This window comes from Mesocricetus auratus, unplaced genomic scaffold, assembly GCF_017639785.1.
Source record: "Mesocricetus auratus isolate SY011 unplaced genomic scaffold, BCM_Maur_2.0 Super-Scaffold_6723, whole genome shotgun sequence".
NCBI lineage: Eukaryota > Metazoa > Chordata > Mammalia > Rodentia > Cricetidae > Mesocricetus > Mesocricetus auratus.
Window position 1 is genome coordinate 2,294,036 of NW_024429183.1, and position 22,734 is coordinate 2,316,769.

Sequence of the window (22,734 nt, forward strand, 5' to 3'; positions counted from 1 at the left end):
GAATGATATGGGGAGTGGGATCTTGCTATGTAGGTCTGGCTGGAACTGATCACCACTATGTAGATCAGCTTGATCTTGAACTCGTAGAGACCAGTCTGCCTTGCCTCCAGAGAGCTGGGATTAAGTGTGCACCACTTCAGATGCCACACCTGTTTTCTTTGATATTTTGGTGTTGGGGATTGAATTCAGGACCTGTGCACTTGGAATCACAAATGCTGCTTCCCCAAAGACCCTTTCTCTGAGTATTCAAACAAAATCCAGTCTCCTCCCTGAGCATAAAGCATTCCTACACACTGACTAACAGAATTACATATGCTGTATAGACTTGTGTTTTTCTGTCTGTCACTTTTTAATTGCAGAGTTCCAGAAGTCATGGTGTGAACATAGGCATATTTATTCTTCTGAAGAGGAAAACTTGGCCAGATTATTTTATGTTTTAATAAGCTGTCAGCTCCTCTAAGGAAGATTGTGCTATACTAACCCTTTTCTGCCCAGCTTCTGTTATTGACATTGTGGGAGGATAGACTTGTTGTCTGTATTTTTCTTTTTGTTTTTTTGAGGCAGGGTTTCTCTGTGGCTTTGCAGCCTATCCTGGAACTAGCTGGTCTGGAACTCACAGAGATCCACTTGCCTCTTGTTTGTCTTTCTTTCTTTCTTTCTTTTTTTTTGGTTTTTGGAGGTCTGCATTTCTTTTTTCTTTCTTTCTTTCTTTCTTTTTTTCTTTTTTTTTTTTTTGGTTTTTCGAGATAGGGTATCTCTGTGGCTTTGGAGACTGTCCTGGAACTCACTTGGTAGTCCAGGCTGGTCTCGAACTCACAGAGATCCGCCTGCCTCTGCCTCCCGAGTGCTGGGATTAAAGGCGTGCGCCACCAACGCCCGGCTTGGAGGTCTGCATTTCTTGAGACAGACTGTCACCTGTAACCCAGTGAGTTGCCTACCCCATCTTCTGTTATGGGTCTGGGGTCACTCAGCCATGAGCATGAATAAAGTTTTGAAATTTATTATGATTAGATTTATATTTATTTAATTTATTTCGTTGATTGTTTATCTTTAGTTATTTATTATTATGATTATTATTATTATTATCATTCTACACAGAGTTTCTCTGTGTAGCCCTGGCTGTCCTGGAACTCAGAGATCCACCTGCCTCTGCCTCCCGAGTGCTGGGATTAATGGCATGTGCCCCACTGCTGTGACAATGAGTACATTGTAATAAGAGGAAGCTTTTTATTTCTGGCACCTGGACTGATCTGGGTCAGGCCTGCATCTGAGAGCGTTCTCAAGCTGCAGCACCTAGCCATATCTGCCCAGGGCATCTAAAGGCAAAAACCATAAGATTACATGTATTCTGTCTACTTGCAAGCAGGGCCTAGTTTTAACATATATGTCTTATAGTTGTCCTAGTCAAGGAGCGGAGCAAGCAAGTTTGATTACAAAAGCAGAAATAGTGGGTTAGTCATATGACTAGAACAGCAAATTCTACAAGATCAGTCAATTTAAGAATAGCCTTCAATGTCTGGGGAAAAAAGGAAAGTGGGTTGCTAGGGTACAGCCTGTTCAAGCTAGGGGCTTGCATGTTAGAAGTATTTTTTCTTCTTTTTGGTCTTTGAAGCCTAGTAAGTCTAAACTTTAAATGTAATGGTAACCATTACACTTACACAGTGCTGGGCTAACAGGTGCCTGCTGCCATGGCTAGCTTTGTTTTTGATTTTGCTTTTTTTTTTTTTTTTCCCGAGACAGGGTTTTTCTGTGGCTTTGGAGGCTGTCCTGGAACTAGCTCTTGTAGACCAGGCTGGCCTCGAACTCACAGAGATCCGCCTGCCTCTGCCTCCCAAGTGCTGGGATTAAAGGCGTGCGCCACCAACGCCCGGCCTGTTTTTGATTTTGAATAGACCAAGTTGTAAACAGAGTAAGTGTCACACTTTAGAATGGAAGGATGACTGAAGCAACAGTGCCCAGTCTAGTCAGGCAGCTGCAAAATCTGAGGCAACCCCAGCACCTTGGGTTCTCACAGCCTCATGTTCCTCATTCCTTGGCATGACATGAGAGAGTAAATATGCATTTCCCCACGTGCTGGTTGCCACATTCAAACGGTGTGTTATAATAAACCAGAACCTTTGCCCTGAGGGACAACATAAGATGCTGCCTAGAGAGGTGTGGTGTTTAGGCTGGGGAGAAGGATGTGAGGTCCAGGCAGATTGGGAACTGCATTTTCCAGGAGACACTGCAGCTCCCTCCCTCCGGGGCCGCCAATGCAGAGAGGGGCAGAATGGAGATGAGACAGAAGCTAGCTAGGGCTCGAATGAAAGGAAATGTGTGACTTAATGAGGAGTCAGTGAGGCCAGTGGATGCCTCCAGTAATTGAGCAACACAGCAACACTCTGGCGTTTGTTTACGTGTTACCACCCAGCCGGCTTTAATCCCAGCACTCCGGAGTCAGAGGAAGGTGGATCTCTGTGAGTTCAAGGCCAGCCTGGTCTGGTCTACAGAGCGAGTTCCAGGACAGCCTCAAAGCAATGCAGAGAAACCCTGTCTCGAAAAACCAACCCCCCCCAAAAAAATATATGTCACCACATAAAGTGACAGCATCTAGGAAGCATGCAGGCAGGATGAATCCGGTCTCTGAGAAGTGACACCCTTGAGGCACTGAATTGTGGGTGCAGAGGCTGGGTTCTAACCTCACTGTTGCTTTATCTTAGTGAAGGCTCATGGACATGAAGTCCATGAAACGTTGGACCTGAGGAGGGTTAGTATGGAGTGGACAGTCCAGGACCTTGGTCAAACACTAACATGGAGCTTACCCTCCCCATGGGCCTTAACACACCAGAACAAGAGGTAGTGTGTGCTCAGCTACACCCTTGCACGATGTATATATTATTATATAACATAAGTTTATTTATTTATTATTTGGTTTTGCGAGATAGGGCTTCTCTGTATTGTTTTGGAGGCTGTCCTGGAACTCTCTCTGTAGACCAGACTGGCATCTGTAGACCAGACTGGCCTTGAACTCACAGAGATTCTCCTGCCTCTGCCTCCCCAGTGCTGGAATTAAAGACGTGCGCCAACGCCTGGCTCAAGTTTATTTTTTTGACATGAAATCTTGCTGTGTAGTTCAATATGTCCTCCTGCCTCAGCTTCCTCGACACTGGGGTTATAGGTCACCAAGTGGAGCCTTTGGTTGATGTTATTTTTATTATTATTATTATTATTATTATTATTGTTTTTTTCTAGACAGGGTTTCTCTGTGACTTTGGAGGCTGTCCTGGAACTAGCTCTTGTAGACCAGGCTGGTCTCGAACCGCCTGTGCCTCCTGAGTGCTGGGATTAAAGGCGTGTGCCACCAACGCCCGGCGGTTGCTGTTATTATTAACCAGTATAATCAGTCAATAAATTGGGCGACATTTGTTTGCTTGTTTGGGGGGGGATAGTTTACTGAGTGAACTACAAGGGAGCACACAGGTCAGTAATAACTAGAGCCTTACATTGGCTTTTTTTTTCCTTCGAGACAGGGTTTCTCTGTAGTTTTGGAGTTACATTGGCTTTTTATGAGACAGGGTATCATGTAGCCCAGGCTAGCCTCAAAATCACTAAGTAGTCAAGAATGACCTTAAACTTCTGATCCTCCTGCCTGGATCTCCCAAACTAAAGTTGAGATTAGAGACAATCATGCAATGGCTGATTTTAGTTATATATAAAAAGGTGATATAGTCATAAAATGGAGAGAGCTGCAGAGGATACAACTGACCACTCCTTTCCAGAGAGGGAAGTTTCTAGGTGCTTTGTGTTGTGTTTGGAAACAGGACTGCAGGTTGCGGACATCAGGACTTCCCATCTCACCAGACCTTCCCTTTGCTATCGAGGCGCAACCTGGGTAAGTCAGTTTAGACGAGGCGCTGCTAGGCGACGGTAGCTTTGGTTTCCTTTGTCCGAGTTTGCTCCCGGCGAGATCGCCTGTGCAAAGGCCCTGGCTCAGGGACGTTTGCTAGGGAGCCTCGTTAGCGCAGTAGGTAGCGCGTCAGTCTCATAATCTGAAGGTCGTGAGTTCGATCCTCACACGGGGCATCCTGCATCATTTTGCTTGGGGCACGGACTCCCCGTCTGGATCTTTGGTAGCAAGCGCGGTCAGTGGTGGTAGAAGTGTGGCAATTTCTGGGGGCGTGGCTTTCAGGACCTGAACCCCGCGACCCTCTTTTAGTAAGCAGCTGGCCATCATAGGTGCAGGAGCCTGGGGAATAGGTCGTAGCAACATCCATGGGCGAGAGCCGTAGAGAGGGTGGGACTACATGTAGGGGCGGGGTCTATCTGCTCCAGCGCGGCCATGGGGGGAGGGCGAGCCCACTTCTGGGGGACGATTCTTTCTCCCTCGCGGGGCGAAACCCTGCGGGTGGGTCTTTGTCGGAGGGCGTGACCATGTTTGGGGTGGAGCTTGAGACTCTGGCCGGCCGGACTAGGGCGGCCTTGCCTACGCAGATCGCTGTGCGTGCGCGCTCGCGTGCGCGCGTCCACAGTGGTGGCGGGCATGGCGGTGTGCGCTCGGCTCTGCGGCGTGGGCCCCGCGCGTGGGTGCCGCCGCCGCCAGCAGCGCCGCGGCCCGGCCGAGACAGCGGCGGCGGACAGTGAGGCGGACACGGACCCCGAGGAGGAGCGTATCGAGGCGGGGCCGGCGCGCTGCTCCCTGCTGGAGCTCCCGCCTGAGCTGCTGGTGGAGATCTTCGCCTCGCTGCCCGGCACCGACCTGCCCAGCCTAGCTCAGGTCTGCAGCAGGTTCCGCCGCATCCTGCACACCGACACTATCTGGAGACGGCGCTGCCGCGAGGGTGAGCAGGGACATCCCATATCTCGGGCATTCGGCCGAGGTAGCAGCATGGTGCAGAGTGCCACACCAGGCCTGGCTTCAGAGCGAGACTCAGACTTAGAAAACCAGATAGCCAAGAGGCCTGGGCTGCAGCTTGAGACCTGTCTTTAAAATCCGACCCCCACCCCCAGCAAACACCAGTCAGGCCACACGTCCAGTGCTTTACTGTGAGAAAGAGGACGGAAAAGCTGTTAGAGTCTCATTTGGAAGGCCTTCCTTCCTTGTGCATACAGCAGGGTGCAGGTTAGTATATGTCCTAGAGCCTTCCTGGTGAAGAGAGCTTCAGGGATTCTGCTGCCTACATGCCACATAGGCTAGTCCCCTGACTGTTTGCTTCATCATTTTCTGTCTTCTGGCGACAGCACTCTGAAGACTGCTTTGTTCATTTTGTAGACATTCAGAGGATTTACATTTATCTTCCGGAACCCCTGAGGTGATCTCCGTGGGCTTGCACTTCTTAAAGTGGAATTGTGGGATGGCAGGCTGTGTGAGCAAAGCAATTTCCCTAGGTCCTCGCCATACCTTTGCCGTGTAATTTCATGGTTGGCACCAGAGTTCTGACCTTGGCTCCACTCATCCTCTGTAGGATGTTGGGCAGATTACCCAAGTGTGAGTGGGAGCATTTGGGGGCAGGTACCTCCTCTCGTGAGGGGTGACTTTGATGGTTTTATAAGAGGCATGCAAAGCCCTCCGTCCTGAACGTGGCTGTTTGGCATGTGTGTAATGTCCTATTTATCTTTTGTCTTATTTTCTCTTAGGATGTCTGTTTTTGCCTGGAAAATTTGTGAGACTCCTCAGTTGTTACCTTTAGTCACACAGGACAAGTGAAGTCACTTTCTACCTTTTTTTTTTTTTTTACAGATTGCTTCTTTCGTTTGTGTTTATTATTATTATTATTATTGTGCGTGAGATGAGTTTGTGAGTGGGCCATGCATGTTTGTTTTCAGTCTTCCTAATGTTGCGATCCTTTAATAGAGTTCCTCATGCTGTGGCGACCCCAACCATAACATTATTTTTGCTGCCACTTCATAACTAATTTTGCTACTGTTGTGAATCGTAATGTAAATATCCGTGTTCTCCGATGGTCTTAGGTGACCCCTGTGCCCAGCTCCTGGGGAGGTCTCGACCCAAAGGTTGAGAACCGTTGCTCTATGGGCTCAGGGGGTGGAACTCGGGTTGTTGGCATGAGCAGCAAGTGCTGACTTGACTGGTCTCTCACCCGATGTTTAGTGTGTACCCCTGTGACACTCAGCTCCCTCCAAAGTGCTCTCCATCCGCCAGCTGAGCCAGTGGTGGTCTTTGGGGGAACTGTAGGAGGTATGGGTAGGTCCTTGCTAAGAACAGGATCATAGACTTTTTGTTAAACTAGAAATTTCAAAGGGGTGCCCTAGTCATGCTAACTGAAATGGAGCTTGGGACACACTGAGAGTTGTGAACAAAAATGTATGGTATCCCATATCAGTAGGGAGCGTAGTGGCAACTTGGGGGATCTCTTCTAGTTTCCCCACCCCCCACTGCTACGACTCTTGGGCATCTTCATAGAACTCTAGAGCCATGACTAGAGCATAAGCCTCACCAACATCAAAATGACAATTTTTGTTTTGTTTTGTTTTTCGAAATAGGGCTTCTCTGTGTCACCCTGACTGTCCTGGAACTCACTCTGTAGACCAGGCTGGCCTCAAGTTCACAGAAATCCACCTGCCTCTGCCTCCTGGGTGCTGGAATTAAAGGTGTGCACCACCACCTGGTGCAAAATTCCAATTTTGAGAAAGTCATGAGAACTAAAAGTCCCCAATTAGTGTTATGGTTGTGAGCTACCACACCTAGCATTAAAAAATTTTAAAAGATTTTTATTTTTGTATATGTGTGTGCTGTGTATGTGGGCATGTGGACGTAGCTGCAGGTACCTACGTGCTCCAGAAGGAGGGTATAAGATCCCCTGGAACTGGAGTTACAAGTGCTTGTGACCACTTCACGTAGATGCTAGGAATCAGACTCAGGTCCCCTACGCGAGCAGTGTGTGCTCTTCACTGTGCAGTCTCTCCAGCCCTACACCCAGCATTTTTTAATTCCATTTGTGAGTTTTAGTCAGTTAACCAGGAAGGATTTCTGTTTCAGGCAGTCTCTGGCATTCTTAGTGCTGAGCTTGGCCTGCGGCAGTGCTGTTTGGGTCCCTGGCAGTCTTGTGTGAGACAAGGGCTCCCAGTGCAGACCAGGCTGGCTTTGAACTCTCCATTCTCCTGCTTCTGTCATCTACACACTGGGTACAGCATGTTGGGACACCTGGCTATTCAGGCAGGTGTCCTCTAACGCGTGAGGTCAGGGACAGATGGCTGGCAGGCCTAGATTTGTGGATCTCTGAGGCAGGCCCTTTGTGTGTAACTTCCTGGGGGAACTGCTATGTGTGTGACAGTCCTGCCCTTACTTCTCTGGGCCCCTGAATATCTTCTTTCCTGGATTCCAAAATCAAGTCGATTTTGGTGAAGAACCGCCCCTGGCCCCTCCCCTGGTGCAGCCTGGATCCATCCAGCCCCTGCCATTGCCTGACAAGGCTGTGCTGTTGGCCCAGGGAAGAGGGTGAGACTGGTCTGAGTGTTTACTGCTGGGATTTATTGTTTTTGAGCCTCAGCCATGACTGACAGTCAAGGTATGGGCAGAACATTTGCTTTAGGAAGTTTGTAAGTGGGGCTCGGTGGCCAGGCTTGCAATCCCAGCTGTCAGGAGGCTAAGGCGGAGGGATCAATCACTCAAGGCCTGCTTGGGCTACAGAGTGAGTTCAAGGCTAGCTCTTGTCTCAGAATAAAAGGGGAAAAGAGCCTGGGGGTGGAACTCAGAGGATGAACACTGGCCCAACACGTAGGAGTCTCTGGATTCCATTCTTGTAACTGTTGAAAATTAAAGCAAACAAAACAAAAAGCCAAACTACCTCTTTCTACAAGGGTAGGGTCTGGGCCTAGAGACACTAGAAACCTGGAATGGTGCCATTGGTGTTTAGACTGTTGCTAACACAGTGAGCGCTTCAGAATCTTCTGTCACCCATTAGTGACATGCACAGGGGCTGCATTGGTTCCTGTGTTGTGGTGACACACATGTAAGGTTGTAGAGTGACTTGGGTCAGTTGAGCAAGCTGGAATCATTTTTGGAGGCCTTTCTGGGCAGGTCAAAGAGTGCCTCCTGTTAGCCAGTTCTGTCCTGCCTCCAGGGTTCATGCCATGAGTGGCGATGCTGTTCCCAGAGGACAAGGACAGAACCCAGGACCCAGCCACCTGGGCATAGACATTGTTTTTGATGCGTCACTCCCTTGGCCAAGGGCCACCTGCAGTTATGCCATGTGGGAAGGGCTGTAGATAAGTCCTGGTCTCCAGAGCACCAAGGGCAGGAGCCTCAGTCCCTGCCTGCCCTTGCCTGACAGGCCTCCGTGGTTAATGCTTCATCTAAACCTGCTGCTGGCCAGTGGTGATACGTCACGGCTGCATGTGCCTCCTGAAGCCAGCCCAGGACTATTGAGTTTAGACAAAGTATTCATTCAGAGGCAGGCTGGCAAGATGACTGTCAGGAAACCATCTGCTGCCAAGCCTGATGCCCTTAGTTCAATCCCTGGATCCCATCTGATGGAAGGAGAAAACTGACGTTTGCAGGTGATCCCTATCTCCACAGAGGCTCCCGAGCACACAAATATAAGAAAATGTGACAAATAAAGTAAATGTCATAGTTTTTAAAAAAGATGGAATTCAAAACAAGGAAACAGTCACAAGTCTCTTTCCCCTTTGGCACCTTGCTGTAGGGCATGCCCACCTGATCCTCACTGTAGCAACACCTGCAGCTCCTGGTCAGTGTTGTGACTGGGAGTCCTCCATGGGCTTGCACATCATGCCCCTCCCTGCATGACGGGGGGGGGGGGAGTTGGGGGGTGGAGAGGGGACACCAGCTCCCCCTCCATTCCCAGCTTGATTGGCAGTATGAGCTCCGTGGCTTTGTTAAGTAGCTGAGCTTGGAGGTGCTGTCTTAGGAGGAAGTCTAAAATTGGCTTAGGAACATTTGAAGTCCACTGGATATGTTGAGCTCACCCATTCTGTGGAGGGGACCTAGCAGAGAAAATAGACTGTCCAGGAAACAGGCCCAGAGTTGAGAGCCCTCCACCCCAATCCCACACCGCTGCTTGAGGAAGCAGCTAAGCTCGTGGGTTGTTGTGAGGCTTTTGTTTAGGTTGGTGGCTTATTTCTTGTGCGGAAAGGTTGTACTCTGAGTGCTGGGATGGCAGAGTCACCATGCCTGGACTCAGGGGTTCTGGGGAGGGGGTGAGGATCAAACCCAGGCCTTGTACCTGGTAGGTGAGCTATCGGTCGTTAGGCTTGACTCCAGCTCTCTGTGTCTGCTTGTTTTTGATTTTTTTTTTTAAAGATGGCCCCATCCTCTACAGTGCTGGTGTTACAGGCATGCACCACCAATCAGGTTTCAACCTGTTTTACTTTTTGTGAGACAAGCTCTCACTTGAGAGTCTGGCCTGGCTTTGAACTGTCCCCTCCTGCCTCAGCCTCTGGAACTGGGGTGACAGGAATGTACGACAGTTCTAAGGTGCTCAAAGTTAATTTCCATACACAACTTGTGTGGTCTTTCTCTTGGCAGCAGAGGCAGGAAGAACATGTGTGCCTGGGAGGTCTTTAGGGCTGCGTTGCCATAGGAACAGGCAGGGTGTGTGAATCTGTTTCTGCAGGCCTAGGGGAAGGTTGGCCTGGCCACAGTGAGTGGGTGCGTTTGGGTGTACTGACTCTCTGAGATGGCCACAGGGCATCCAAGGAACTGGGTGTGTCTTCCTTGTGGGCAGAGTGTAAACACAGCATGTGGGGCAGTGCCGAGGGGAGTCACCTCCTGAAGTCCGCACACCTTCCCTCTCCCTTCAGAGATGATCTGGGCCTGGGCATTGTGAGTCATCGTCCTCTGGCAGATGCCCAACTGTTCCCAGCGAAGATGGAAGGGCTGGCCAGGACTCATAAGCCTGGCATTACCATGTCCCAAAACTCTGAAGGATCCAGACAGCCTACTCCAAATTCAGACCGTGGATGCCTAGGGCCTTTGCCCACAACAGGCCCCTGCTGTGTAGGAGTCTTGGGGATGATGTGGTGGTCAGTGGTGCCTGTCATGAGAGCAGAACGGGCTTCTCAAGGCTGTCTCCTGGGGACCGGAAGATTGCCCGGCTTCGGCCAGCTGCTTTGAGAGGCCGCACTGGGCCGGTGTGCATTTCAGCTGGTCTGTTTGATAACCCCTGAATGTTCAAGTGCTCATGGGCAGTGTGGGCAATACTGCAGGGGTGGTTTTCTAAATTTGCTTCATTTAAGATTGAGTGTTCAGGGGGGCTGGAGAGATGGCTCAGCGGTTAAGAGCACTGACTGTTCTTCCAGAGGTCCTGAGTTCAATTCCCGGCAACCACATGGTGGCTCACAACCACCTTGAATGAGATCCGGTGCCTTCTGCTGGCATACAGGCAGAAGACTGTATACACAATAAATAAAATACTAAAAAAAAGATTATTAAAAAAAAAAAGATTGAGTGTTCAGGATGATAAGGTGGCTCTGTAGTTAGAGCACTGGTGCTCTCCTCGAGAGGATCTGGGTTCAGTTCTCAGCTTCCATATGGTCCTGCACAACTCTAACTCCAGTTTCAGGGAGTCATCGTCCTCTTCTGGCCTCCACATGCAATGCGTGCTTATGATACACATACATTCATGCAGGTAAAACTCTTATGCGCATGAGATAAAAACAAATGAATAAATGTAAAAAAAAATGCAGGCTGGAGAGCTGATTCAGCAGTTAAGAGCATTGGTTGCCCTTGCAGAGGGCCCAGGCTTGATTCCCAGCACCCACATAATGGCTCAGAACCTTCTGTGGCTCCAGGCCCAGGGGATTTGACATGTTCTTCTGACCTCCTCAAGCACCAGGCACACTCATGGTACGCAGACACACACACATTAAAATAAATAAATCCTAGCCGGGCGTTGGTGGCGCACGCCTTTAATCCCAGCACTCAGGAGGCAGAGACAGGCGAATCTCTGTGAGTTCGAGCCCAGCCTGGTCAAATCACTGGGCTCTAGTACAGGGCTGCAGCCTCTGGACATGGACTTCCGCCGAGCAAGGCCAACTCTGCAACACAGCTGCTCCCTACAGATGGTCCATCTTTCAATCACTGGGGACTTAGTGTCATTGTCCTCAAATGTCTTTTCCAGGAACCCTGACATGTGTCCCAGAGGGAGTCCAATACAGATGGCTCAAAGTTCAGGAAGAAAAGCAGCATGGGTGGCTCAGGGTATGGACGAGGGGCCAGCCAGCCAGTGATACTGGACTCCCACAAGGCCTTGGAGGCAGATTCCTAGTCAAGTCACAGGACCAGGCCATGAGCTAGGTGGTGACAGATGAGCTCACCTGTGACTGGACGGACACTCATCACCCCTCCACCCACGGTTCCAGCTTTCGACATAGAAGTCTGTCTGTCCAGCCACAGACGCTGAACTCAGCCACTGCCACGACTACAAGGGGCATCATTCCTTTTTTCCTTGGCTTTTCGAGACAGGGTTTCTCTGTATTGTTTTGGAGGCTGTCCTGGCACTTGCTCTTTAGACCAACTGGCTTCAAACTCACAGATCGGTTTTCCTGCCTCTGCCTCTGCCCCCCAGGTGCTGGGATGAAAGGTGATCACCATCACACCTGGCCTGCTTTCCTTTTTTATCACTAAACTTTTCTGTAGTATTTGAAGTGAGGTGACAGATATTATGGTTTTTTTTATTCATTTTTATTTTTTACTGGAGTGAAAAACAAATATGTAGCAGCTGGATATGGAGGTGCATGCCTGTGATCAGGAGACTGAGGCAGGAAGATCACAAGTTTGAGGTTGGTCTGTGTTACACAGTAATGCTCTGCCTCTAAAAAACGCAACCAACATTTGCCGTTAAATCCAGTGTCCCCTCAGTCCAGGGATGGCCAGCTCTCTCTTGAAGTACAGTGCCCACCTGCCCTCTCCAGAACGCTCTCTCCAGACTGAGGCGCTGTTGGGGTTCAGTGCTGCCCCTTGCAACCCCCCTTCTCATGTCTGTGAAAGGGATGCTCTAGGGATTTAGAGCAGAATCTCATGGTGTTTGTGTGTGGTCGGTTTACACAGTATCGGGTCTGCAGGGATCATCCCTGTTGTAGTGTGGATCAGAGAAGTGTCTCATCGAGTGTTTGTGCCAGAATTTGCAGACCCGTTCACGGCCCTCCGATGTTCAGCTGCCGTGAAGGGTGTGTGCGTGAAGAGTGCGACGTCTCTGGAGACCCTACTTTCAGTTCCTTGGGCCTGGCAGCAGACAGGCTGGCCCATGGTGAGTCTGAGTTGAATTTTCTGTGGGGCTGTGACACTGCAGGTTGTAGCTTGCCTACACTCTGCTCATGCGCACACACACTCCCAGGTTTTGTCTCTGGCTGTGCTGCCGTTTGTGGGGTAGATGCTTCTCAAAGAGAATCACTGATGCCACTGCACTAGAGTAAGAGAGGCTGCCAACCTGCAGCATTAATTAATTCCATTGCTTAAGGAGCATGTGCACTGGGCTAGGGATGGCCCAGGGTTCCATCCTTAGCACCATGCAAAAGAACAAACCAGGGAACAAACCAGGCTGGTATGGTAACTTCAGACCTCTTGGCCAAGCTTAGTGCAGAATGATGGCATTAGCTTTCCTGGAAGGGAAGGCACCACCTAGCTGCTCGCCAGGGCCCAGTGTGGGGGCTAAGCTAAGGGCAGTTTCTTTTGTCGACTTGTGGGAAGGTCACAGAACAATGCCAGGATGTGGGGTTGTTCTTAGCCTTGTGGAGACAGGGTGGGTTGTGAGGTCAGAATGACTCCCACTTTTCCCTGGTTGTTCAGAGTCCATGAGAAGGAACAACCCTTGCGGCCTGCCGCCTTCATCCGTATTGCAGCATGGACCGGCTTCTCTCAGTTCCAGTGCGGTTTCTGCCAGGTTAGGCTCGGAAGACTCACACTGAGTCACTGGTCTTCAGTGGTGTGAAGAGCTGAGTGAGTAGGGACCGCGTAGAAGCGCCTGCCAGATGGGCGCAGGGTGGAGAAAGCAGAGCCTGCTGGCTGCTCTCTGGGGCAGAGCTGGGGTCCCTGAAGGTGGTCCGGTGGTGGGTGGGGAAATCCTCAGTAGCACTGGGTGGGCAGTCCTCTGGCCACGGGTGGATAGGCCTGTTTGTAGCCTTCACCTGGGCCTGACCACACTCGGCACAGTCTGAGAGTCATTGTTGCTGAGAGATAGCTGTTCATGCTCAGAGTGTGCTAGAATTTGCAAGATCACATCACCGAGGCAACACTGGTGGGCAGCAGGAGGTGTTGGGAGCTGCCCACTGTCTAGATCTGCTCCAACTGGCCTGGTATCCTGTTAAATGCCTCTCTGATTTAGTGAGTCCCGGCTCTGCTCTGCACCAGGGGAAGCCACTGTGCCCCAGAACTCACTCTTGGTTGTGAGATTCTTTTGACCCAGTCTCAGCGGCCACTGCCATTGGTCAGCCACGCCCCTCCCCCCTCCCCCACCTGCCACAGGTTCAGGGGGGTGTGAGAGCAGTTATATTTATCCTAATAGCTTTTGCTGACTTAGGGACAGCTTCTCACTAGTTCTAACCTAGCCCCCCACTTTTTTAAAAAAGAGATTGTCTTACACTGTGACCCAGACTAGCTTGGAATTCACTCTATAGCCCAGACTGGCCTCAGGTTCACTGTGCAACTGAGGGTACCCCTGAATTCCTGATCCTCCCAAGTGCTGGGATAGCACCAGGCTGACTTTTACAGTGCTGGGAACTGGACCCTGGACATGCTAGGCAGGCAAGAGCTACATCCTTAGCACAAATTGTGCTTTTTTGAGAGTAAAGAAAGCTCCAGTAAAGAGCCACATCCAGGTGTTTGGGGCCACCCTGGGCTGTGTAGTCAGTTCCAGGCCAGCCTGGTCTACCGAATGAGACTACCTCACAGAAATAAAGGACTAAGTAAAACAGCTGTCACAGTGTTAGGGTGTCCTGAGGCCCTGGCTTAGTGGTGATTGACAGAAAGGTTTTTAGCATTGTTTTCTCAGAGACATTTCAATATTGCAGAGACCGTCACAATCCCATGGGACAGTCCTGCCACCGAACCCCTGTACCATGGAGTGCCGCTATTGCAAGCCACCACACACCTAGGTCACTGTCCTATGCCAGCCATTGGTGGAAGCCTTATGATGGCTGAAGTGACTGGGTAGTGTGCCTGTGGAATCCCCCGGTCCCTGGTGCTGGGGATGGAACCTAGGGCCTTGTGCAAGGGAGACACGTGTTCTTCCACGGAACTACACTCCCAGCCCATGATAAGAATTTCCTGTGTTTAATTTGCAGACTTAAATCATGTTAGTGATCTGATTTCCTCTCTGAGGTTAGCCTGGTTCCTGGGTCAAGTCTGTTGGTGCTTCGTTACAAAGAGCTGAGGCCTTACAAAGCATTCCCTTATGATAATCAATCAGGCGGGCATTTCAGTGTTCCCTACCCTATGGTTACCCCAAAAGAGTTGGCTTGGGCATTGGAGCTCCTGGCTTTGGAAGGCAATTCACACAGATAGATTGTAGGCCTGAGGACCTGAGTAGAGGCAGCTTTTGGGGACTCCGATTAGACAGTATTAAGACCTGGTGTCCCCCCATTGTGTAGTGTGCAGTGTGGCCCAGTGCAGCTGTGCTTGGTACTTGGTAGTCAGTTCTGGTTCTTCTTGGCAAGGACACTTCCATGGAGGTCAGGCCCAAGGTGCTGGGTTTGGGCCATATTGCTGCCCTTGTCTGAGCCCCTTCTTCCCAGCTGACTTTATAGGAACCACTTAGCTCCAGTAATCAATTGCAAGGATAGATTGTACTGGGTCAGCATATTTGAAGTTGTAATTGGGCTGTGAGGTATCGTGGCTTTTTGGAAGGTGAGCCAGAGATACACAGCTCAGATGCCCACATCCTGGTCCAGCTGGCCCGTGGTCTCTCCACTTCTTGTCTCTCCTGCATTTGTTGATGAGCATCCATCCCTCCAGGTAGCATTGCTGTGAGTAGGCGGCCGGTCCTTACAGACAGCTGACCTGATCCCTGTGATGTGCTGGAAGATGAGCTCACCAGTGGGAGGTGCCAAGAATGCAGCCTTGGAGCCAGGCCATGACCGCTGTGTGACTCAGTCTCCGAGTTTAATCATCAGTAACATCCATTTACACGCACACACACCAGTAAACTGCTGGGACCCTGCCTGGGTCTTCTCTCCGGAGGGGACAGCCAGGCACAACTGGAAGGAGAATGCTCTGTGGGACCACTGCTCTTTGGGACCTGGGGCGGAGGGAGGGAACTTGAAAGAAGCTGGATCCTCAGGCCCCACCAAAGCCAATCAGAGAGCCTCCTCGATGCCTGCAGCTGACAGCCCATGAGTACTGGCAGGACCCCATCCATCCAGGGCTGGTGGCATCTGTTACTGAAGGGGAAAAGACCAGTCTCTGGGGACCGTCAGAACTGAAGTGCTGACCCCCACTCCACCAGACTGCACCGTGTCCCGTTCCAGGCAGCTGCTATCCCACCCCGTGCAGGGCTGGAGTCCTGACATGGGAGGTCACTGAACATCTGGTAAGGTTGTGCTATGAAGCCCAGCCTGACGCTCCACGGGGTGTGATACTGGGAGTGTGAGCTGAAGCCGTCTTTGGGTTCAGGGTCCCTTCTCATGCCATGTGCTCACTACTAAGGGGTGCTGACCTGGCTTTAGTCCAGGGTCACACTGTGGACATGACCTTTGTTCAAATCACGTCACCTCTGTGCCTCCTGCCTGGGTGCCACTGGGGACGAAATGGCCTTCCCTGTGCCTGCTGGCATGTTTGAATATGGTGGCTCCTGCTAGCCCTTACGGGGTACACTGGTGAGGGATGGCACTGTGGGTGTGGGCTGCTCAGCGGCAGACAGCTCTCCGGTGGTGAGGACTGGCTCAGTTAACTGTCCTGGCAGCCCCCGCCCACACTTGAGACCTGAGGCGAAGGGCTGGCATTGGTCGAGGTGAGTTGGGTGTGGGGTGGAGCTGTGGTGAGGGGGAGGAGTTGGGAGGGTGCTAAGGACCTTTCCGCTGGTGTGGTGTTGGACATGGGTCTGGGCTGTCAAGAAAATAACATCATCATCCAGAGTATTTTGAAAAGGAAGAAGACTTACTTCTGCAGAAGGGTTTGTGTGTGGCTCTCCCAAATTAAGCAGTCAGCCACACCCAGTGTGTGGGGGGGTCCCACTTTGCTTTCATTTCTAAGGCAAAGAAAGATCCCATGTCTCATTCTGAATAGTCAGAGCTCATCCTCACCCTCTTCTGCTGCTGGGTAACTTAAAGGGAGAGTTATTAGCAAAGTGCACCCTCTGATCTTAGAGAAGTGCAGACTCGGGAGTCTCCTGTTGAATGCCTCTTTGCAGATTTCTCTGAAGATGGAATGTCCGGAGTCCCATTTAACCCTTGACAGAGAGGACCATTTGCATTTCCCTTAGGGGGACTAGGGCAGTTTGACCAAAGCGATACCGGGTGCCCCACTGCTCTCCAGCATGTGTAGTGAGGACACACCCAGGGCTGAGGTGAGCCACACTGTGCACCTGGGACCTAACACCATGTAGACTTCATGCAGGTGTGAACAGTCACCGTTTGTTTCCAGGCTCCCGAGTACCTCGGCTCATTGAACTGTTAGGCTTTTGGACCACAGCAGAGCAGACAGCGCAGATGTTCATTGAGGGAGTCCTGACCGCAGTGGAGCAGACAGCGCAGGTGTGCATTGGGGGTTCTGACTGCAGTGGAGCAGACAGCGCAGGTGTGCATTGAGGGACCCTGACTGCAGCGGAGCAGACAGCGCAGGTGTGCATTGGGGGTCCTGACTGCATCGGAGCAGACAGCACAGGTGTGCATTGAGGGGCTCTGACTGCAGTGGAGCAGTCAGCGCAGGTGTGCATTGAGGGGCTCTGACTTCAGTGGAGCAGACAGCGCAGGTGTGCATTGAGGGGCTCTGACTGTATCGGAGCAGACAGCGCAGGTGTGCATTGAGGGGGTCCTGACCGCAGTGGAGCAGACAGCGCAGGTGTGCATTGAGGGGCCCTGACTGCAGTGGAGCAGTCAGCGCAGGTGTGCATTGAGGGGGCTCTGACCGCAGTGGAGCAGACAGCGCAGGTGTGCATTGAGAGGCCCTGACTGCAGTGGAGCAGACAGCGCAGGTGTGCATTGAGGGGCTCTGACTGTATTGGAGCAGACAGCGCAGGTGTGCATTGAGGGGGTCCTGACCGCAGTGGAGCAGACAGCGCAGGTGTGCATTGAGGGGCCCTGACTGCAGTGGAGCAGACAGCGCAGGTGTGCATTGAGAGGCCCTGACTGCAGTGGAGCAGACAGCGCAGGTGTGCATTGGGGGTCCTGACTGCAGCGGAGCAGACAGCGCAGGTGTGCATTGGGGGTCCTGACTGCAGCGGAGCAGAGCCTTCATTTGTGGACAAGCATAGAGGTCACCCCAGTGAAGGGCAGATTCTTACTAGTAAAGGAGTGTCTGCCTGTCCTTGCCTGCCTGTCACAGCCCCCGTCTCTGCTGCTTTGTGAGCTCTTGATTTTACTTCTAGTGTGTTTCTTGTTGCAGAGTATGGCGTCTGTGAAAACCTGCGGAAGCTGGAGATTACAGGCGTGTCTTGCCGGGACGTCTATGCAAAGCGTGAGTCAGTCCCTTTGTCTTATCCACCACCGGTTCCTCTGTAGCAGAGTGCAGTAGATAGGTGGCAACTGTGACTGACAGTGGGGTTGCTGCTTTCTCATGTCCTGGACACATCACTCTTAATTCATAGTGCCTAAAGACATCTTAACCAAGACATCGGGGCTATGTTTGTGTTTATAATCTACATCTTACTTTTGATGGTGTTGGGGGATCAGTGCTAGGCAAATGCTCTCTTGTGACCCACATCCCAGTTCATATGTTCTGTTATTAACATACATGATAATTATGTCTATTCGTGGGATACAGTGACCTCACTACACATACACAGCATATACTGGTCAGGCCAGGGTTAATGGCATATCCGTTACTCAAACATTTATCGCTGTATGGGGAGCACTCGTGGGTCTGTCTCTCAGAGTTGTCTGCCCTGCTGTAGTACACTGCTTCTGCCTCCTGTCCAGTACAGCTTGCACCTGTTACCAGAGACCAGGGCTGAGCAGTAGCTGGGTAGGAACACTCTGGTTTTCTGGAGTTGAGCCTGCAGCCTGGTGAGATGTAGACAGCATAAAGGAATTGAGAAGCGGAGCCATGCTTTCCATCAGCTTCTTCAGTGTTGAGAGCGACTTCCTGTGCCCATCCTTCTGTAGCTCTGCACTCCCTTCCCTGTAAGCCTGTTAGCCCCAGGGCTTGTTTCTCATTTCTCCAGCTCCTTCACTGTCTAAAATCTCCTCCTCCAAGTGCTCAGCATTCCCTGTCCCCAGTTAGCCTCTCTCCAGGGCCTGTGGTGCTCATACGGTCCACACTGTGGCCAGGTGGGTGTCATTTGTGTTTGGGTGATACCATCCCCTTCTGACTGCTCTGAGTGTGGCTACCTGACCCTTATCATTACAAGCCAGCAGACGCAGCTTGCTCTTTGGGAGTTATGAGCTCCAGCCGTCTCTGCAGCTGTGAACACTGCCCAGGTGTCAGTGTCCTGTGGCAGCCAAGGAGCACACATGGATGGGGTTCCTCAGTGCTGTGGGAGAAACCACCTGGGTACAGGGCCTGGAGACAGTGTCACTGGTGCGTGGTGGAAGCAGGCAGGTGAGGACCGTAGAGTTCTGCTGTTGGGCTCTGTGAATGTGCTAAGCCCATCCTCTCTGCCTGCTTCCCAGCGCCCCCAGGGGTTTGGTCTGCATTGGCCGGAACATACTTCAATGGTAATTCTACAGTGTGGGAGCTGAGATTTCAAAAGTCTGTGAACACTCCTAAACTCTGGGACTGATGGCTGGAGTCAACCTGAGTCCCTGAAGAGGTGGCTCAGCAATGACAGGTGTGATGCTGCCTTAAAACACACAGCATGAGGACAAGATCATGAGGGTGGCTGTGAGCCAGTGTCTTTGTAGGGAAAGAACCGGCACAGCCTCCAGGGACCTGTCAGCCACACCTGCTCTCCCAAAGAATTGTGACAAGGGAGTCACAGGGGCCACTGAGTATATGGCTGAGGGAGTTGTAGTAAACAGGGTAACCTGTCACATAGTGTGCTCTGTAGCAGCTTGACCCCAGCAGTAGGAGAGGCAGGAGGAAGTAGGTGAGAGTCACATGGCAGCTGCTGGCACGTGAGAGGGGCCCTCAGCCTTTCCTGCTGTGTCCGTTCAGGTATAAATCCTCGGGTGAAGTCAGGACGCTTCATGAAAATCCTCCCCGATTACGAGCACATGGAGTACAGAGATGTGTACACCTGCCGTACGTACTCCTCATCCTGCACTGTGGCTGCTGCTGTTGCTGCATGGTTGACCACAGGCTCACTTCCTGGCCCTGGGGAGATGCTGACCCCCTGACCTTTTCTCCTGTGCTCTGCTGCAGCTGTGGTTTGCTGTGGTGGGTCATGCTGAGTGGCAGCCTAGGCTCTGTATGCATGGGATGGGTTTCCACAGCAGCCTCTAGGGTCCTGGGCAGCACCAGTCATAGTGGTTTGGGCAGGCATATCTCACCTATACTTTTTAAGGTAGTGACAGAAAAATAACAGGAGAGCCGAAGACAGTGGAGAGGCCTTTAAAGCTTCTCCATCCTAAAATAACATGAAACTGGGCTCAGTGCCACATACCTGTGAGCCTAGCACTCATGAAACTGAAGCAGGATTGCTGTGAGTTCTGGGACATCCTGAGCTACAGAGTAGGACAACTTTCAAAAAACAAAATAAAGAAAAACAAAAACAAATGGAATGTAAACCACCCTTAAGGTTGTCAATTAATTATATGAGCTTACAGAAAAAGTAATTTCCCCCCCAATCAGATGCAGGGAGCCACTGATGCTGCTTCTTTAGAACTAGATTCTCGGGTTAGCAAAATGTGCTTGCCTTGTAAGCCTGGTTACCTGAGCTCAGCTTCAGGTTCCGACTGTGACATGTGGACACCTGACTTCCTTTCTCACTGAGTGCTGCAAGTTTTCTTCAACACAGTGAAAGCCAATTTCAGTTGTTTAGAAAGAGATCAGCAGGACTGGAGAGATGGCTTAGAGGTTAAGAGCACTGGCTGCTCTTCCAGAGGACCTGGGTTCAATTCTCAACATCCACACGGTGGCTCACAACCATCCGTAGTGGGATCTGATGCTCTCTTCTGGCCTGCAGGTGTACATATAGACAGAGCACTTATACATAAGAGATCAGAGCTGGGAGTGGTGGCCATGCCTGCTACCCCAGCTCTTGGTGGTGGCAGGAGGATTAGGAGTTTAAAGCCAGCTTAGGCTATATAGTAAGCATGAAGTCAGTCCTATCTCCAATAAAACCCCAAACGAAAGTTCTGAATAGCCATTTCCCCTCTAACAAAAGCAGTATAATGAATAAGCAAGCTTGTGACTGTTTCCCAACATGCTGTCAAGGGCTGGCCCATAGCTACAGCTGGGTACAAGGTTCTTATTTCCTGTGGGGATAGTCCCAGCTTTGTGAGATGCTTGCCTTTGTCTAGTGTGCTCCTGGGTGGTGTGTGGACCCTTTGAATAGCCGCTAACAAACACCTTTGCTGTATTGGCTGGCACAGAGGTGAACTAACTGCTAAGGTCATGACTGGGGGTATGGGAAGCCCTGGGCATGGGAGGGCACGGGACCTGGGCAAGGCTGAGCTTGGGAGGGGCTGGCAGTTGCAGAGTAGAGACAGTGTTTCCAGAACACTGTGTCCTGAGCCAGCCAGCCCTCCCTGCTGAGCAGAGCAGCAGGTCCTGCCAGCCCCACAGGGAGGGGATGACTCTGGGAAGCCATGGGAACAGCTGACCCTGTGCAGGGCCAAGGATCTTCTCCACCCTCTGCCCTGCCACATCCGTGGGATTCTTCTGGAACAGTGTGGAAACCTAGCCCTCCCAGGAGGTCTGAGAGCATAGAGCCTTCTCCCTCACTCCTGGGAGATACTTTTGAATGCCTGGGATTTTCAGCCTCCTGTTTGGTGGTCCTGCTTCAGAGTGGCAGAATGGGGATTGCTGTCTTGCGAGTGTATTTGAGTCATACAACACTTGGTGGGGGCTTGGAAAGTCTGAACAGTACAAGGAATATCGCTGGTGGTGAGCCCCGGGTAGCCCATGGCCTCTGAGCCTCACCATCTGACCTGGAGCCCTCATACCGCTAGCTTCCAGGCACTTAGCAAGTGTCAGCTGGGCCCTAAGTGTGTTTTCTCACCAGCTTGCTGTGACACCTTGCACACGAAGGCTTTGGCGCCTGGCCCTACCTGGGTTTTCGTCACCCACAGGGCCTGAATTGGAACTTACATGTAAAATCCCTTGGACCCCAGACTCCTGAGGTGGATAGGACGAGAAAGGTGATGAGAAGTGTCCTCAGTGTAGGACTGTCCCGGACAGACATACATCTGTGCCACAGATGTGTGGAGTGCCAATAATCGGTCTCAGTAGAGCATTTAGGGACAGTTGTGTCCTTGGTCGGTGCTGTTGTCTGCCCTTCCTTGTGTGGGTTGAGGGTGACTGCAGCGTGTTCTGAACTGACAAGTCATTTGGAGTGACTGTGGCTGCCAGGCCTCTGGGTGATAGATACTCCAGAGTTCTGAGGCAGGTGCAGGACTGAGGACATGGCCCTGCCTGTGGTAACAGGATGTGAAAGGCTCCCACATTGGAGCATGGTGGGAGGCCTCCTACGGCGCTCCAGACCTTCCGTCTGCAAGGAGCCACTAACACTGATGCTCCCAGAGGAATGGGTAGCACACAAGAAGGTCTAAAAGCAGATGCTCATGGCAGACTCATCTTCTCATTTGTATTGTGCACCATGGCACTCCTGGCTTTGACCCAGTGACTAGGACGAGAGGCCTATTGGTTACATTTTTCCTTTTGGGCAAGAGGGGAGTGTGGGGCCACTCAGGCTCACCCTCTGTCTGCAGACAGACCTGAAGACATAAACACACTAAGTTCTTTTCCCTGTAGATGGAAGCCATGTTTAGGCTGTTTTTCTGAATGCTGCTGAACTGACTTGGTTCTGGGCAATCCTAGGCTATCAGTTGGGATAGCCCAGTACTCACCCTCGGAGGCAGGGTTAGTGCTTCAGTTGATTCTGTAAGCACCTGTAGACTGGCTGCCGGGAGAAGCAGTTTGTTTTTTCTCTGGGTGTCCAGCTCTCTTGCTGGCATGAGCAAAGGGAGGAGGCTAGTTTCTTCTCAGGGTTTGTGTGTCTGTGAATGCACCACCAGATGGAATCATCCATGACATGTCCTCCTGTCCCCTCAGTACACAGCCAGTAATGTTTGTGAGTTGCAGTGTTTTCTAAAATAATTTTAAAATGGATGATTTCCCCAGTGTTTCTGTTTTTCAACTATAAATGATAACAAATTGTTACTTTTTTTCTTCTTATGCCTGCCCTTTAATCAGGATGACACAGCGGCCACTCTTTGGAGTGTGCCCCCATCACCCTGCACTCTAGGCTCCAACGCTGTCTGCTGGGCTTGTGATCCCTGTGGGTCAGTGTGCCTGCAGCCTGTGTGTCCTTGTAGCTCTTTGGAAATGGCTTGTGGTATCCCAGGCTAACTAGCCAGCCTCACACTTGTTAGAGTTGCTGAGGATGTGACTGGTGATGTCTAAGATGTCTACGTTAGTGTGCCCTGTGCCTGGTTCCTCCCTGGGCTCTTCCCCGTGTCGAGTTCTACATGTGTCTCTGAGCTGTTTGTCAGTAGCTCAGGAGTGAGCATCAGTTATGGCTGCTT

General features: G+C 51.2%; 1 protein-coding gene and 1 non-coding gene across 6 annotated transcripts in view; both read left to right on the forward strand.

Annotated features, from left to right (window-relative positions):
- Positions 1 to 3,989: 3,989 nt before the first annotated feature.
- On the forward strand, positions 3,990 to 4,062 carry Trnam-cau. The gene has a single exon. It is a non-coding gene; the product is annotated as a tRNA-Met (tRNA).
- Positions 4,063 to 4,498: 436 nt separating this feature from the next.
- Positions 4,499 to 22,734, forward strand: part of Fbxo31 (F-box protein 31) — a 31,157-nt gene continuing 12,921 nt past the window's right edge. Inside the window, exons 1-4 of one of the 5 annotated variants that reach the window (XM_040735722.1) lie at positions 16,299 to 16,454; positions 16,532 to 16,641; positions 17,492 to 17,563; positions 19,202 to 19,288. In XM_040735722.1, the coding sequence (XP_040591656.1) occupies positions 19,234 to 19,288 (55 nt within the window). In that variant the 5' untranslated portion in view covers positions 16,299 to 16,454; positions 16,532 to 16,641; positions 17,492 to 17,563; positions 19,202 to 19,233. Of the gene's footprint in view, positions 4,818 to 15,956; positions 16,642 to 17,491; positions 17,564 to 19,201; positions 19,289 to 22,734 lie in introns of those variants that run through there. The other 4 variants (XM_021228995.2, XM_040735727.1, XM_005073108.4 and 1 more) reach the window with 4 other exon arrangements.